Genomic DNA, 17,279 nt, shown 5'->3' on the forward strand with positions numbered 1-17,279 from the left:
GACCCACAGTAAACATGTAACAAATGTCAGCTATTCTCATTTGTAGGGTTAATAAATGTGACGTTGGTAAAGCTATCAGCACAGCGCTGGGCACACTCAATGCCTAGTAGCTCTCTATTTCCAACACACTATGAAACTTGGAAAAAAGAACTATAGGTCACTGAAGAGAAGGGAAGCGGAGGCCCCTGAGCTGCCCTCAACAGGCAATAGAATTCGGAGTTCAAGAAAGCAGAAGACATCATTTCTCTTTGAACTCAGATGAGACCAGAACTCCTGCAGGTTGGGATCTCAGCAGCTTGGATCCTTGGGATTCACCAAACCTGTCGCTCTCTCTACACTCTCTGGGACAGTGGTTCTCAACCAGGAGTGAGTGTGCCCCAGGGGACACTTAGCAACATCTGGAAACATTTTGGTGGTAGACAACTGGGGAGGGGGGCTGCTGCTGGCCTCTAACAGGTAGAGAGGCCAGGGATGCTAAGCCTCCTCCAATGCACAGGACAACCCTCACAGCAATCCCTTTTCTAGGCTAAAATGTCTTTAGTTCCAAGGTTGAGAAACCCTGCCCTCGGGCTAAGATCCTCAGTGGCTTAGCAGGACTTGGATGGGGTTGGGGGTGAGTAGGGGTGGGAGTAGAGGGAGGAGATCCTTGTTGGAAGTGCCGGGAACTGGAACGGAAACGGTGGAGGCAGCCGCTCTGCCGCCCACAGAGAGGGCCCCAGGGCAGCCTTTTCCTCATTATCAATGATCAAAGGAAACAGAAAGACACTAAGAAAACAGAGCCAACTTCTTTATATGTGTTATATTTTTCATTAATAAATAGGTTTTCTTCTTTAAACACAGAACATATAACAGATTGAAACACGCCCCCCTCCCCCCATTCCAAAGACAAGAGTCTATAAAACAAATGCCAGCTGTACTGCCCTAGGGGCAGAAAAAGTCTGGTGACCCCCACCCAGCCCTGCCCCCTGCAGCACCACCACCCCCACACTGCAAGAGAAGGGGGTCCAGGGCTTCTCCCTTGGACCCTGGGGACTTAGGTGAGAAGCATGTGAATGTATGATGTCACCTCCCCATGAGGCATGGGCTATGCAAAGATGAGGTTTCCTTCTCATTGGCTCTGACCAGCTCCTGTCCTTCTGATTTCAGTCATGAAGCACCAGGCTCAGCTCCCAAGGGAGCTGCCTCCCGGCTTCCCCACTCTCCACTCTTCTGTGGCCTCCTCGGAGGGGAAGGGCAGGGCTCAGGGGCCCCTCCCGTCCCCTGGCCTGCATGGAAACGCTGGGTGGAAGAGGCATGATGCTGAAGGTGAGGCTCTTGTAAGACCCCTGAGCCCATGAGGCCAGCATGCCCCCCACACCCCCACACCATTTCTTCCTCTGGAGTGGGGGGCACTGGGGCAGCCACGCCCTCCACCACCTAGTGCCTGGCTTGGGGTGTGATGGTTCTTTCTTAGTGTCAGGTCCTCAAGCCGGGCCTGGCTCTTTCCTTGTCCCATTCTTGTCTCCTTCCAAGCCCTCACCGTGGCAGTCTGAAAAACTCGTTGTCCAGTGTCCTAAATTGTCTCCGCCTCCCTCTCCCCGCGCCTCTGCAACCCGAGGGAGGGAGTGGGAGGTTGTCTCCCCTCTCCAGCCCCCGCTTCACATAATGGAACAGCTTTTGGCCTTTTCCTTCTTGAAGGTAGAAGAGATGAGTTCAGAACGACTGGGGAGGTGGAGCAGTCGCTTGGAGAAGCTCCGGACGGGGCTCTTTGGGGGCGTCGGGCTGGGCTTGCTCAGACACACCGTGGAGGCCGTCCGGAAGATGCTGTGGATACTCTTTTCTGAGGTGAAAGCTGAGCCTTCCAGGTAGATTTCCGCACCCAGCTGCTTGGCTATTGCACAGCCCTGCAGGGGGAGCGGGGATTGAGGTCACCGATGCAGTGGTCCAAATGGCTCTGGAACACTGCCTCCTGTGCTGGTGGTACTCCGGGGGCTACTCCAGAGGGGACCCAACTGCCAGTCTCCCACCATCACCCTCTGCTAATTATTTTCTGAAGGTGAAGCCTGACAGCACCTTAGCATCACCTGGGACACTTTTAAAAGCATATTGATAGCAAAGGACTTGTAGCATGCATATTAGCATAACCAATGGACACAGACACTGGGCGGTGGGGGCTTGCCCAGGGTGGGAATGGCTGGGGGGAGGGGGGCCAAGTGGGGAAAAAGGAGACATATGTAAAACTTTAGACAATAAATAAATTTAAAAAATAATAAAACAAACCCATATTGATGCCAGAACAAGTAAATCAGAATTCCTGGGGGTAGGGCCTAGTCTTTAGTATTTTTAAGAGCTCCCCAGACAAGTCTAATATGAAACACTAGTTTTAAAAAAATGAACCTTTACTCCCATGTGCATAAGAAATTATCCAGGATCTCATTAAAAATGTAATTCCCATGTCTTTCTCCCAAAGTGACTCTATACATATGGAGTCAGGAATTCCAATAAGCACCTCTAGTGATTCTAATGCAGGTGGTACACAAACACCATCTGAGGAACACAGAGGAATGCTCCCCTGTCACCCTCTAGCATGAATCTGGGTGAATGAGTGCCACCTCTATCCAGGTGATTAGTTGCTGATTATCGATGAGAGATTATACCAATTCTCTCTTGCTATAGTGACAGAGCCTGAACAAGGGCGACATTTCAAGTCCTTTGCCTATAGCCTTCTCCACCCCACCCCAACACACAATGGCGCGCACACACCTGCTCATATGAGATGGGTGCCTGCTTCTGGTGGGACAGCTCCATCAGGGTGCTCAGGTCTGTTCGCAGGTCTGTCTTGCAGCCAATAAGCAGAACACGGGTGCTGGGACAATAATCTAGGATTTCCGTCCTCCACTGAAGAGCCAGACAAAAAAGGAGAGTCAGTGGCTGACATGCCCAGAGAAGCCCAGCTGGCAACATCACACACCTAGAGCTGATCACCAGCCCAGCCATCCCTCTGAGTCACAGCATCGCCACTGCACGATGACCTCATCTTCCAGCCCATGAGGACCTGGGGCCACAGGAATGCTGACCCAAGAGCCTGTCCCCTCTTTCAACAGCCCAGTCACTAGAGAAAGAACTAGGGTAGATCTCTTCCCACTCTCTGCCAAGCAGTTGAGCCTGGATCTGCTCCCTCAATCCAGTCAGAGGGCTCCACAAATTCAGAAAGCCAGGAGGAAGACAACCAGTCTCTTCCCAAGGGAAGGTGATAGTCCCAGCGACTTCTGGGAAACTAGCCTAGTTTCACAAGGCATCCTGGGACTCCTGTATGATCAGATTTTGCCACCCGGACCTAAGCATTTCCTACCAGCAGCTCTGTTCAGGCCTGCCTGGCTTGCCCAGTTCTAGTGGGCCTGGGGTCAAGGTCTATAGAAGCTGCCTCCAGAAAAACTCATCCCTGACCCTCAAACCATATCACCAAGAGGTTCTCTGACTCTCAGTCCTTCGCTTCCTGGGTTTTCAACACCACCCTCCCTTGCTGGTCCTCTGGCAGAGCAGTATAGGGCAGGGGCAGAGCCGGGTTCTAGTCCCAGCGATGCAGCTAATGGTGTGGCCTTGGAGGGAAATTTCTTCCTCCCCTGGCCCCAGTTTCTTTCTGTTACACAAGAAGGGGTTAGATGACAAAGTCCTCAATGCTCCTTTTTGTTCTCAAGCTGAGCTAGAGAATGTAGAGTTTCAGCCTCACCTTCTTGAGCGCACTGTCCACTGTCTCCGGACGGCTGATATCAAAGCACAGTAATACTGCGTCCGAGTCGCTGTAGCAGAGTGGACGGACATTGTCATAGTAGGGAGAGCCTGTGATGGGGGAGAAAGAGCTGATGATGAGCCATGGCAGTTTCCCTCCCGACAGGCCTAAACCCAAAGAGCCTGGGAAGATCATTCTTGGTCCCTTAGGTTGGTTGGCCCCACCCATCTCCCAGGGGAACCTGCTGCGGCACGGAAGCTGGGACCTGACCACCTGCTGGAAGCAATGCATCTTCCTTGGCCATGAAAAAAGGGAGCGGGGGCACAGTACCAGGAGGGTGGAACATGATTTGCCCCTGTCTAGGTCTCCTTAGTCGAAGGTGTGCCAGTTCCGAGTCCCCGAGGAGGGTGCTCCCACCCCTGCAGAGACCAGGGCTTGTTTAGGGCCTCCTCTTTTTGAGAGTCTGCCTGCTGCACCACCTCTGCCTCCCTTTTCTGCTCCAAGGAAGAAACAGACCTGCCTGTTATATAACAGCTGCCCTGCTTGTTCGCCATGGGGTCAGACTCTAAGAGGCTGGGAGGGATTCAGTGCCCTGCTCCTCCTCTACCCAAATCGGCTTACACTGAAAAGGGCAAAAAGAAAGCTGCAGCCCCTGTCCCCCCAGATCTCAGGGAGACAGTCTCAAAGACAGCAGCACCAAGAGCTGGGGATTTAGAGCAAGGGTCCTTCACTGGGAGGGCAGCAGGCAGTGCAGACCCAGGTGGTCTAATATGGGAGAACGCTAGGAGCTGAGACTGCCCCCACCCCTCCACCCTGGGAAGGAACAGTAGCAGATTTGGAACCCAGACAATCCGTGCTTAGAATAGCAAGCAGCCCCTCTCCCTGCACCATCATCACCATGGAAACTGGGGGGAATCCAAGTGGGGAGGGGGTTGGTTGTTAAAAAAAAGAGTAAAGGGGAGTTGGGTAGCTGCCGGCTCCTTCAGCAATCTGCCCCCATCCCCTCTCTGAGGTGGGGTCGCATCACCCGCAGCACTGAGCAGAGGGAGCACTGCAGCACTGGGAAGGGGGAGGGGAGGAGGCCTCCATCTGGCTCCAAGCAATCCCCCTCCCCTAAGACCCGCAAGTGAATAATGGGAACAGGTTCCACCCAGGCCCCAATGTTGGGAAGCCCCATCCCACACTCGGCTGCCACTTCCTCCTTCCTTACGTGCATCTAATTGAAAGAGGGAGTTTGAGGATGACTGATAGCCAGCATCCTTTTGGAAATTGGGCGGTAGGGTGGGGTAGGGATGCGATGTAGGAAACAGAGACCACCTTGCTGATTTTCCATGATCTGGATTGGAATTCAAAGGCTGCATTCTGACTGTGGGAGGAGGGGGAAGCAGCAGGAAGTAGTGGTGGTAGAGGGGAGTGGCGCTTTGGGGCGGTGGTAGTGGAAAGAGATGAGCTGCAGTAAGATTCGGGGAAGATTGAAAGGTGGACAGGCTACAGCAGATGCAAAAGCATACATCATGCAGCCAACTGCGTTCCCACCGGCTCCAGCCAGCACTGCACAGGCCAGGAGAGCCAGCACCCTGCCTCCCAGCCTCTGGAACTGCAGCCCAGAAAGCAGAACAGGTTGAGGAATTTTTGTTTTGCTTTGTTTTGTTTTGGGGAAGGGGGGGGGGGCAAGGGGAAGTCTCATTTTCTGTAGACCCGTCCCATCCCCTGCCCCAAACCTTTTCAGACCTCAAAATTGGATCATGGGAACAACGGCTCTTTGGAGGAATAGGACGGCATATTTATTATATGGAACAGGAAACCCCTAGTGATTTATAGTTCCTCTTTAAACTCAGCCTGAATATGCATTTTGAGAGAGGAGCAGATTTTATTTTCTTTCTTCTATTCCTGGCTCTTAGTCCTTAATGACGACTCTGAACCCAGTCTATTTTAAAAGGATGGGGTAAAGAGATCATGGGAGGGAGTCAGAATCAATGCAAGGGGGAGCCTAGCGCTGAGGGTTTAGGGTGGAGAGGCTGGAAAAATACTGCTTCCTACATCCCAGAAAGACAGGGCACTTCTACCTCGGCCGGCCCGTGGGGGGGGGAAGGGCCCCCTCCCGCCACTATCCACAATGTGGCTGCCCCATACTGACTGTCTCCCCACCCTCCGAAGCCTCGATGATGCATCACCTCAGCCCTGAGCCGCAGCGCTATGACAGCAGAGCTGAGCTGCGGCAGCCAGCGGCCAGCGGTGGCCAGAGATGGAATGCAGGAGAGAACACTGAGTCAGGAAAGGAACACTATTTCCCCAAAAGCGGGCTTGTTTCCTTGCCTCAACCACAACTGCCTCCAGCCGCACTGCCTTCTGCCTCCTTTGGCTTTGCTCTGGGGCAGGAGAGGCTGTGTGTGTGGCAGCCGGGTGTGAACATGGAGGAGCCCCGTCTGACTGGCTGCCCCCAAGAAGGATTCAGGGCTTCATTCCCTCACCATCCAGCCCGCCGAAGGATGAAGCTAGCCCCAGAGAAAGGGGTGGCTCCTGGGGTTCTTCCATTCTGCACCCCGGGACCAGCCCCTCCCCCTACACCCAGTAGAGGAATCTTCAGGTCCCCTTCTTTCAATTTTCTGGCAAGCACCACACTCCTTGTCCCCATCCAAGAGGAAAACAATGTCTAAACGGCAGCAGCTGCCACAGCCCAGTGGCGGTGGGAAGGGGCCTTTGGGGCCAGCAGCCTTACCTGAGGTGTCCCAGAGGCTAAGCTCCACTCTCTGTTCCTCCGTCTCCAAGCAGGCTGTGTAATTCTCAAACACGGTGGGCACATACGTCTGTGAAAAGAGGGACTGTTCACACCCCGGGCCCCCGCCCTCTGGCTACACAAGAAGCCACTCACTCACCCTAATGAGATACTAACATGGCCAGAGGAGGGGACACCTGGGCGGAGGGACCACATGGGATGCAGGGGCAGGTAGAGGCACAGCCACTGGCTCCATCAAATTAAGAAAAGGGAATGACTTTCAGCCCGGGACATGCCCCCCATAGTTTCGATGGTCGGGGACACACACACACACTCCCCTCATCCCCAGATTTGTCTGCCTCCCAATTTCAGAGTCACAAGCCAGTTCTAACTCTTCTCCCCACAAGCCCCCTGGACCTACAGAACAGTAGAAAGGGGCAGCAGGAGACTGCCTGGAGCCATGCTCACAGAACCTTGAGGTTGGGGTGAAGGGGCAGGCACGTATTGCGTCAAAAAAGCCCAGATTCTAGAATGTCTCGGGTCCCCTCTCCAGAGAGCAGACTCCAGGCCAAGGGAGGTAGGAGGGGATCTGATGGGGCCTATGGGTGAAGAGGTGAGGAGGAGCCAGCACCAGCGGCGGCAGAAGTGGAACAGGTCTCAGGGGGAAGCTAAGGCAGGGCAGTCCTCCCGCCGAAGGCAGCAGAGGGTGGGGTGGGGTGCGGTGGGGTGGGGTGGGGTGGGTGGGGAAGGAGAGACCGCTCTCCTGGGCAGTGGGAATCTATCCCGGGGGAGGCGGGCAGGCGGGCGAGGAGAGAAGCCGGCCAGGGGGGCGGGCAGACAGCTCACCTCGGGGTAGCAGTCCTTCGCTAACACCTGTAACATCGCCGTCTTCCCACACTGCACGTCCCCCACCAAAACGAGTTTACATCTGGCCACGACTGGCTGGGGGGCCCGCCTTTCCCTCATGACTGTGGCCTCCGCGGGACGCGCACGCCGGTGCCGAGAGGAGAGGATTGCGCCAGGTGGTCTCAGCGCGCGAACCAGCCGGATTCCCTGCCTCGCTCCAACTGGAGAGGGGGCCGGCACAGCCCCTTATATCCGCCAGGGCGAGCCAATCATAAGAGGAGGCGGGCTCTGTCAGAGCCAATCCCGGAGGTGGGATCCCCTCCGGCAGCCAATGGCAGGAGGATCTGAGTCAGCTCCCTTTTCCTCCCGTCCCTTTCCCTTAAAGCTGCACCTTCCTCTGGAAGGGGATTCCCACGTTTTGCAATTGTATTAGGGAAGAGGGAAGGGACTTGAAGACAAATTTATTGGTTTTGAGTGTCCACCAATTAGTGTCAAAAACTAGCCATGAAGGTAGAAAGTGAGGTCAAGCTAGAGCTGCCCCAGAAGAGGAGGACCCGCCTGAGCTATGGGCAGGTGGCACCCCTGGGTGGGGTGGGGGCAGAGATCTCTGACCTATTTGTTCCCTCTAATCCCCATCCAAACCAGTTCCCGCTCTTGGCTTCCCCTCCTAGAAGCTTCTGCTCGGTGCCTTTATCAGTTCCTGCGATTCCCCTTTCAATTCCTGAGTCTCCTCCACAGGAATCACCTTCGCCAAAAATAAATAAGTAAGAAAGCCTCTCGCATCATCTGGAAAAACCCCACACAGGCCCTGACCCAGAGATGGGCAGAGAGAAAGGAATGAGAGTGGGGTTGGGAGAAACGGTGACACCAAAGCAAACAAAGTCTGTCTGTTGGGCCAGACAACCTCTCACCCCATGCCTGGCAGGAGCTGCTGAGGTGTTTGTTCCGCTGCCTGGGTTCAGCTCCCCGGATGAATCAGGCGCAGGTCCAGTTCCACGTGACACCTACTGATACCAATATGTGTCACCTGATTAAAGTCCAGGCTGGGCCTGGGGTTTGGGGATTGGAAAACTGAAGGGCAACCTAAAGTTGAGATGAGCTACATAACTGCCTGCATCACCTGCCCCTCAGAGCCCTTGCAAGTTAAGGTGCCAGTCCACTAGACAGAATCATGGGGTGTACACAGCTCGAATGACTCACTGCTTACTCGCAACCACAATAGCTCAAAGAAGGCCTTCTGGTTATCAGGGTAAAGTGAGACTGACGGTGAGCAAAAGTGAAAGCCCTCAGAGTTCATCCTTAGATCCCTTCCCCGTGGTGAGCCCAGCACCTCTGGAGCAGGCTCTGGGTCTTATCCATCTGAGCTTACTCTTAATTCACCATCATTGCTGCCCCACCAAGGGATATTTTCCCTGCTATAAAGGATGTTTAAAATCCTTCCCCAGACCCAAAAGGACAGGTCTCTTAGGGTGAGATTCCCAGGGCCCACTATAGACAGGAGAATGGATGATATTTTGAGAATACGTATAGTCTAGCCCAGCGGTGGGCAAACTACGGCCCGCGGGCAGGATCCGGCCCGTATGAAATGAATAAAACTAAAAAAACAAACAAAAACAAACCATACCCTTTTATGTAATGATGTTTACTTTGAATTTATATTAGTTCACACAAACACTCCATCCATGCTTTTGTTCCGGCCCTCCGGTCCAGTTTAAGAACCCATTGTGGCCCTCGAGTCAAAAAGTTTGCCCACCCCTGGTCTAGCCAATGTTTCCCCTATCAAATCCTGTGGCATCCAAGTCCACAGTCCATGTTTGTCTGAGGCCAAGACCTTCACTGTCCTCTACCCATCTCCTCAGGTCCCCCTGCCAGGGATCAGGATTCAGCTAAGGGAGACTCCAAGGTAGAAAGAGAAGTGATCCAGCCGTAGCTGGTGTTGCCCAGTGGATAGAGCATCGGCCAGCGGACTGAAGGGTCCTGGATTCTATTCCCGTCAATGGCATGTACCTCCTACCTCTGTTGGTTGCGGGCTTGAGCTTCCGGGGCCCTAGTCTGGGAGCATGCGGGAGTCAGCCAATCAGTGTGTGTCTCTCTCTGTGTCTCCCCCCCTTTGTACTTTTTCTAGGAATCAATGGAAAAATATTCTTGAGTGAGGATTAACAAAAACAAACAAAGGAAAGAAAGAAAGGAAGAAAGAAAGAAAGAAAGAAAGAAAGGAAGGAAGGAAGGAAGGAAGGAAGGAAGGAAGGAAGGAAGGAAGGAGAAAGAAAGAAAGAAAGAAAGAAAGAAAGAAAGAAAGAAAGAAAGAAAGAAAGAAAGAAAGAAAGAAAGAAAGAAAGATGAAGAGAGGAAGGAAGGAAGGAAGGAAGGAAGGAAGGAAGGAAGGAAGGAAGGAAGGAAGGAAGGAAGGAAGGAAAGAAGGAAGGAAGGAAGGAAAAGAAAGGGAGTTACCCAGGTGCTGCCATCCTCTTCCAGGCTCTCTGGAAGTTTCTCCTCCCTACCTTTCCCCAGGTCTCAGATAATGTTCCATCTATAGAATTTGTCCTCTTCTTGCCCTTTTCAGCAGCCTGACAGCCTCTGAGCTGCCCATAAGTATGGTTTGGGAGAGTTCCAGGAACAGCTGTAAGATCATAGACTGCCTCAACCTGGAGTCCTTCCCCTCAGCCTGGCCTTTTCCTCCTCTTCCCACCCTCTGTCTCCTCTGGACTCAGTTCTCCGGGCACCAGTGGGGTTCCCATGCATCCTGTTAACCCTTAACTGGGTTACCTCCAATGGCAGCCCCAAAAGTTTTAGCTCCCGCTCCCCCATGTTCTCTACCAGCCTCCCCTACACACACGCCCTCCACCAGCCACTCAAAAAAAAAAAAAAAAAATCAATGCAAGTAAAAAACTGCTCCTGCAATGCAAACAGCTCCTCTGGCTTCTGGCTTCTAACCAGACTGCCATGCCTGAGCTCCTCTGAGATGGAAATTCTGGGAGCTGGTGTTCTCACTGGTTCTTCCCTGGGTGGCAGCATTTCAGGGGAGGGCAGCCCCCACCATGGCTGACTCGCAAGATGTGTCTCTGAAGGTATTTTGTGGGTCACAGGTTGATGAGTTGTGGGGAAAGTGGTATGAGTTTGTGTTAGGTCAGAAGTTAATGTGACAACATGAGAAGAGGATGGAACCAAAGGTCGGCAGTTCTGGCTGTTGGGCCCAGCTTGGCCCTTAATAAGCTGTGTGTATTTGGGTATGTCACTTCCTTCTCTGGGCCCATTTCCTTAAACTTATTGCAAGGGATTTGAACTAGAGAAGGGGTTTCTAGCCATTCTTTTTTTAGCAGTTAGACTCCCTTCCCCCAAGTCTATTTAAACCTCTTTTAAGTGTCTTTATTTTAAAATCTATAGCCAGAGAAATACATTTACAAGATGTCTCTTTCCTATCAAGACCAGAAGAGTTTAAAACAAGGTTATATGGCCCTGGCTGGTGTTGCTCAGTGGTTAGAGTGTTGTCCTGCGCACCTGAAGGGTCTCGGGTTCGATTCCTGGTCAAGGGCATGTACCTGGGTTGCAGGTTCAATCCTGACCCCGACCCAATTTCCCCATGGGGGTGTGTGCAGAAGGCAACCAATCATTGTGTCTCACATCGATGTTTCTCTCTCTCTCTCTCTCTCTCTCTCTCTCTCTCTCTCTCTCTGTCTTTTTCCCCTCCCCCCTCCCATTTTCTCTGAAAAAAAAAAAATCAATGGAATATGGGTAATATCCTCTGGTGAGGATTAACAAAAAACAAATAAAAAACAAGTTGTTATACTTGCTCTGTCCAGGTAGCTCAGGTGGTTAGAGCATCATCCCAAATACACCAAGGTTTCAGGTTAGATCCCTGGTCAGAGCACATACAAGAGTCAACCAATGAACGCATAAATAAGTGGAACAACAATAAATCCATCTCTCTCTCTCTCTCTGTCCCTTCCTCACTCGCTCTCAAATCAATAATAAAAAGTGAAGTAAGGTTATACTTGAGAAGCCACCACAAAAGATCATATATTATAGGATTACATTTGTATGAAATGTCTAGAGTAGCCAAACCCAAAGAAAAATAGATTAGGGGATGCCTAGGGCTGTAGGGGTTGAGGGGAATGTAGAGTGACTACTAATGGGTATGGGGTTTATTTTTGGAGTGATGAAAATCTTCTAAATTTGATTATGATGATGGTTGTAAAATTCTGTGAATATACTAAAACCATTGGATTATACAGTGTAAAGTGGTGAATAGCTTTTTTTTTTTTTTTTTTTTTTTGGTGTAGAAATGTACATTTTAAAGGGTAGGAAAAAAAAAGCCAAACAGGTGTGGCTCAGTGGTTGAGCATCGACCCATGAATCAAGAGGTCCCTGGTTTGATTCCTGGTCAGGGCGCATGCCTGTGATGCGGGCTCGATCCCCAGTGTTTCTCTCTCATCAGTATTTCCACCTCTCTAAAAATTCAATTAAAAAAACATACTTTTGACAAAAATAATAAAAATAAAAGGTAGAGCCCTAACTGGTTTGGCTCAGTGGATGGAGCGTCGGCCTGCGGACTGAAGGGTCCCGGGTTCGATTCTGGTCAGGGGCATGTACCTTGGTTGCGGGCACATCCCCAGTGGGGTGTGCAGGAGGCAGCTGATTGATGTTTCTCATCAATGTTTCTAACTCTCTATCCCTCTCCCTTCCTCTCTGTAAAAAATCAATAAAATATATTTAAAAAAATAAAAAATAAAAAAATAAAAGGTAGAAGGAATAATACAACAAAGCCCTATGTATCCATTACCCACTTCAACAATTATCAGCATAATCTTACTTCAGCTATATCCCAACCCACTTCTCCCTCCTACCCCTCCTGTATTGGATGGTTTTAAAACAAATGTTGGACATCACATCGTTTAATCCATTGATATTTCAGTACTCATCTCTAAAAGCAAAAGACTCTTTGTTTACACAACCACAATACCATGATCATAACTAAAACAAAATAACTCACTGTCACCAAATATCTAGTCAATGTTAAAATTCCCCTAATTGTGTCATATATCAGTTTATTCAAACCAGAATCTAAACAAGGTCCACACATTGAATTCATTGAATTTGGTTGATATGGCTCTTAAGTTTCTTTTCTTTTATAGGTTCCACTAACCCCTTCCCTTTTTTCTTGTAATTTATTTGTTGAACAAATGAGGTTGTTTATTCTATGGTATATTGCATATTCTGGATTTTGCTGATCGTATTTCCATAGTGTTTTTACATGTAGTAAACTCCTTTACAACTTAAATCCTATGCAGAAACTCAAAACACACACACACAAAATGATGCAAAACAAAATTGCTCTGGTTGAATCAGTATGAGAAATTTGAAGGGGGCTCATACCCCACCCCCACCTGAAACAAACCCTAGGGAACAGAGTTTAAAAACCACTAGCCTACAGAGCATGAGAAAGAGAGAGACAGAGAGAGAGAGAGAGAGAGAAAGGACCACGTGTTCAAAGCTCAGGGCTGCCCTATCTTTTTTTGACTCTGATTACTGTGATAAATTCCTAATCTGGGACAGTGACATAGCACACAAAGGTGTTCAGGATAGGTACAAATTCAAGTTCACTCTGACTCTTACCAGGGGGTACACAAGCCCAGTACTTTCTGTGCCCTAGTGATCCTTACAGAGAGCTTCCAGGCGCCCTGCCACCTGGGTCCCCCAGGAGTCCGGCAGGGCCAAGCCCATTTTCCCTGTCCCTTAATATGACTCAGGTGCTCCGCTCCTGGTCCTAAGCCACACACTTCTCATGATCTCGGGATCTGTGGCCCCTGGCACTTGGGAACACCGGACCTTTTAACTGGGCATTTTTAGCTGGAGCAGCTACTGGAGTCATAACCAGGTTTTTAAGACTCAGCCTCTGTCTTCAAGGAGTTTGCAGCAATGAGGGGACATTAAGCAAGAGCCTGTGGGTAAAGAAAGCCAAATGCAGGCGTGCTGAGGCGGGGCGGGGCGGGGCAGACCTGGTTAGGTCAGTGGCTCTCAACCTTGGCTGCACATGAGAATCGCCTGGGAACCTTTTTAAAATCCTGATTTCTGGGCCCCATCCTCCGGAAATTCTGTTTCTTTGTTATGGATGGGGCCACAACATTAGTAACAAAGAAACAGAATTTCCGGAGGATGAGGCCCAGAAATCAGGATTTTTAAAAAGATTCCCAGGTGATTCTAATGTGCAGCCAAGGTTGAGAGCCACTGGGTTAGGTGATTGGGGAAGGCTTACTAATATAGAAGAGGGTGGTTTCCTCAATCCTGACAAGATTAGTTGAGGAAGAATGTGGATACAGGAAAATGCTAACCATACCCAAAGACAAAAGAATCAATCCAATCCTTTGAAACAGACATGGGGGTGGGGGAGGCAATTTGCTTGAGAACATATTTAGGAAAGAAAATCTGATGCTCAAATAGTATAAAATGCAAAATTCCAAAATGTAAGAAAACCACAGGCCCAAAATGGTGTTACTCATGCTAAAAGCCCATGATACCAAACCTAGTATCTACAGTTTCTGATCAAAACCAAGAAAGCAATCTGTCCCGTGGGCCCTCTCCATCCCCTCCCGCATAGAAAAAATGGGTCATCTGCATGATACAAATCCTTCCCATTTTCTCCAGTGGCTCCCCCCAAATAATCCTTTCTTTTCTTTTCTTTTTTTTAATAGGTGCCTTCCCGCCCTAACTGGTTTGGCTCAGTGGATAGAACATCTGCTTGAGGACTGAAGGGAACCAGGTTCAATTCCGGTCAAGGGCATCTACCTTAGTTGCGGGCACACCCCCACTAGGGGGTGTGCAGGAGGCAGCTGATTGATGTTTCTCTCTCATTGATGTTTCTAACTCTCTATCCCTCTTCCTTCCTCTCTGTAAAAAATCAATAATATATATATATTTAAAAATAGGTGCCTTCCCCAACCCTTCTTCCTAGAAAAACCTCCCATTTTGTACAACCCCTCCTCCCTGCCCCTTCTCGTTGCTAGATGGGGTGCTGCTGGATTCATGAATCACTTCAAAAAGCCAATTATTCTCCAAAATTACTCAGTCAAATTTTGCTTTTTAACAAGCTTTAAAAATACAAGTATAGGTATATGTTGTTTATGATTGTCAATTCGCTCCAGCCAAAACCAGCAGCAGATGCGTGTAGTTGAACAAGGGGAACTCCCACCATGGCAGAACTGTGGGCCACCCAGTGGGTGTTGGGAAGGATTTAGGGTGTGGAGTTACACTTGCAGGTTTGGGGAAAGGTCAAGGAAGACGAGCTTTGCTCTGGGTTGGATGCTCCCAGGAAGCCAGGGAATTCTACCATTGGGTACCTTGATTACTTTTATCTAGAAGGTGGGAGGAACGAAGCAGGACAAAAGCGGCGATAGGTAAAGCAGCAGTAGCCACAAGTATTAGCTGGGAGAGGGGATGCTTGGTCATTTTTGCGGCTTGGACAATGTTCTTATTTTTGTCTGATGTGACTACAGAGAGGTCTTGTTCTTGACCTGTCATCATCATGGTCAGAGTGGCCTTGCTTGGTGGTGGTACCTGTGAAACTGTATGTTCCACAGGAGGAAACCAAAGCTTAGCTGTGAGTGCTAGGTGGGTCCTGGCTGTGCTGTTTCTCGTGCTTTTCTTCTGTTCCTTTTCCTGGGAGCTGGGTGCTGTTACATGCGTCTGCTGAGAAATTGGAAAGGGAAACGAAGGCAAAGAGGAGAATTTTCCAGGCAAACTTCCTGGAAAAGGAAGCACTGAGCTATGATGCAAAACAAGAATAGGATGCCAAGAGGTGGGCCAGGGCATAGGGATTGTTCTAGGCCCTAGAATCTAGGGGAGTGGGATGGTGTGGAAGCAAGAGATGGAGGCCTGGAAAGAGGACCTGTATCTGTATGTGAGTAAAAGTGTTTGTAGGGCCCTGGCTGGTTTTGCTCAGTGGGTAGAGCATCGGCCTGAAGGGTCCCGGGTTTGATTCCCAGTCAAGGGCACATGCCCCGATATGGGCTCCATCCCCAGTAGCGGGTATGCGGGAGGCAACCCATCACTGATTCTCTCTCATCATTGATGTTTCAGTCTCTCTCTCCCTCTCCCTTCCTCTCTGAAATCAATAAAAATGTTTTGTTTTTTAAAGTGTTTGTAGGAGGAGAAAAGACCCCTCACCCCACCCCCAATAAAGCTTCCTGAACTAGACTAAGAATTAGGAAGAAAGGATGGAGATGGCTGAGGATGGGCAGAAGAGGAACGGAGGGCGGCAGTAGTAAAGATGGTGGTCCTGAAGAAGCAAGCCTGCGTTTGGCTGAGGTGGGGGTGGGAGTGGGGGGAACAGAGGAGCAGAACATAGCCAAGGCCATGTGGGAAGCAGGCACTCGGAGTGTGGGAGACCGGCGAGACCACCGCATATGGGCCTTCCTGTCTTCCCTTGCCAGCACCCAGGGTTTGGTCAAGACCCAGGGAGCTACTTGCTGAGTGAGTGGTAGGGAGCCCTATGCTAGGGGGGTTCTAAGGGAGGAAAGGACCTCACGGACAGAGGAGTCGGCTGGGAAATGACATGGACACGGAGTCAGACTTCTTCCTTCTTCAGTTTCCCAAGTCCAGACACTTCCTCATCCTCCCATGTAGTAACGCCACACCCTTTTTCCTCTCTGCTCTCTGTCCCCTTTTGGCTCACCCTTCATTACAACCTCCCTGGGGGTCTTTGTGTTTCCATTCTCCTGGGCCCCTCCAGGAGGTCCTTCTTAATCTGACAAAGATCAAGATATAATTCTCCCCCTGTCTGCCCCAAGTTTCTTGCCAGCAAAAGTGAGTCAAACCTGTTATGGTAGGAAAATGATTGTAAGGAGATTCAGTTTCTCTGTTTCTAATGGCTATGTTAAAAACAAAGATAAGAGCCGGAATAGCTTGGCTCAGTGGTTGATCATCAACCTATGAACCAGGAGCTAACGGCTCGATCCCCAATGTGGGGTGTACTGGGAGGCAACCGATCAATGATTCTCTCTCATCGTTGATATTTCTCTCTCTTTCTCTCTCTCCCTCTCCCTTCCTCTCAGAAATCAATAAAAATATATTTAAGAAAGAAAGAAACTACGTAGACTATGTCTATCCTCTGCTTAAGTCTTCCTATGGGGTCAGGTCCACTTTGAACGGGTGCTTGGCCGGTATGGGGTGCATCAACCCATGAACTAAGAGGTCACCAGTTTGATTCCTGGTCAGGACACATGCCCAGGTTGAGAGCTCGATGCCCAGTGGAGGTTGTGTGTAGGAGGCAGCTGATCGACGTTTCTAAACTTTCATTGATGTTCCTATCTCTCTATCCCTCTCCCTTTCTCTCTTTCTAAAATCAATAAAAACATATTTTTAAGCCCTAGCCAGTTTGGCTCAGTGGATAGAGCTATCGGCCTGCAGACTGAAGGGTCCCAGGTTCGAGTCCGGTCAAGGGCACATACCTCGGTTGTGGGCTCGCAGCCCTGGTCGAGGCATGCAGGAGGCAACCAATCAATGCGTCTCTCTCATATCAGTGTTTCTCTCTGTCTCTCCCTCTCCCTTCTACTCTCTCTAAAAATCAATGGGAAAATATCCTTGGGTGAGGATTATAAAAAAAACACACACATATTTTTAAAAAATCCAATGAGTTCTCCTGGCTGATAGAGCCATCCATGACCTGCCATTGCCCCCTGGCTGACCTAGCCTCCTGCTTTCTTCCACTTTCCCACTGCGCTTCAGTCATATTGAACTAGATTCCTCCAATGAAGGCTTCCATTTTTTAAAATTTATTTTTTAAAACATCTTTTCATTTTTAAAAATATATACATTTCTTTATTGATTTCAGAGAGGAAGGGAGAGGGAGAGAGAGATAGAAATATCAATATTTAGAGAGAATCATTGATTGCCTGCTTCCTGCATGCCCCCTAGTGGGGATCCAGCCCGCAACCCTGGCATGTGCCCTTGGCAGGAATCAAACCTGGGACCCTTCAATCTGGAGGCCGACACCCTATCCATTGAACCAAACCC

At 50.0% G+C, this 17,279-nt stretch overlaps 1 protein-coding gene across 1 annotated transcript; it reads right to left on the minus strand.

Moving 5' to 3' along the window:
• Window positions 1–735: 735 nt before the first annotated feature.
• On the minus strand, window positions 736–7,507 carry RND1 (Rho family GTPase 1). Its single transcript, XM_059682720.1, has 5 exons — window positions 7,272–7,507; window positions 6,429–6,516; window positions 3,710–3,819; window positions 2,743–2,877; window positions 736–1,883 (listed from the first exon to the last, which is right to left on the minus strand). The coding sequence occupies exons 1-5, from the start codon at window positions 7,389–7,391 to the stop codon at window positions 1,638–1,640; spliced, it is 699 nt and encodes a 232-aa protein (XP_059538703.1). The 5' UTR covers window positions 7,392–7,507; the 3' UTR covers window positions 736–1,637.
• Window positions 7,508–17,279: the final 9,772 nt, after the last annotated feature.

This window comes from Myotis daubentonii, chromosome 2, assembly GCF_963259705.1.
Source record: "Myotis daubentonii chromosome 2, mMyoDau2.1, whole genome shotgun sequence".
In the NCBI taxonomy this organism is placed as follows: domain Eukaryota; kingdom Metazoa; phylum Chordata; class Mammalia; order Chiroptera; family Vespertilionidae; genus Myotis; species Myotis daubentonii.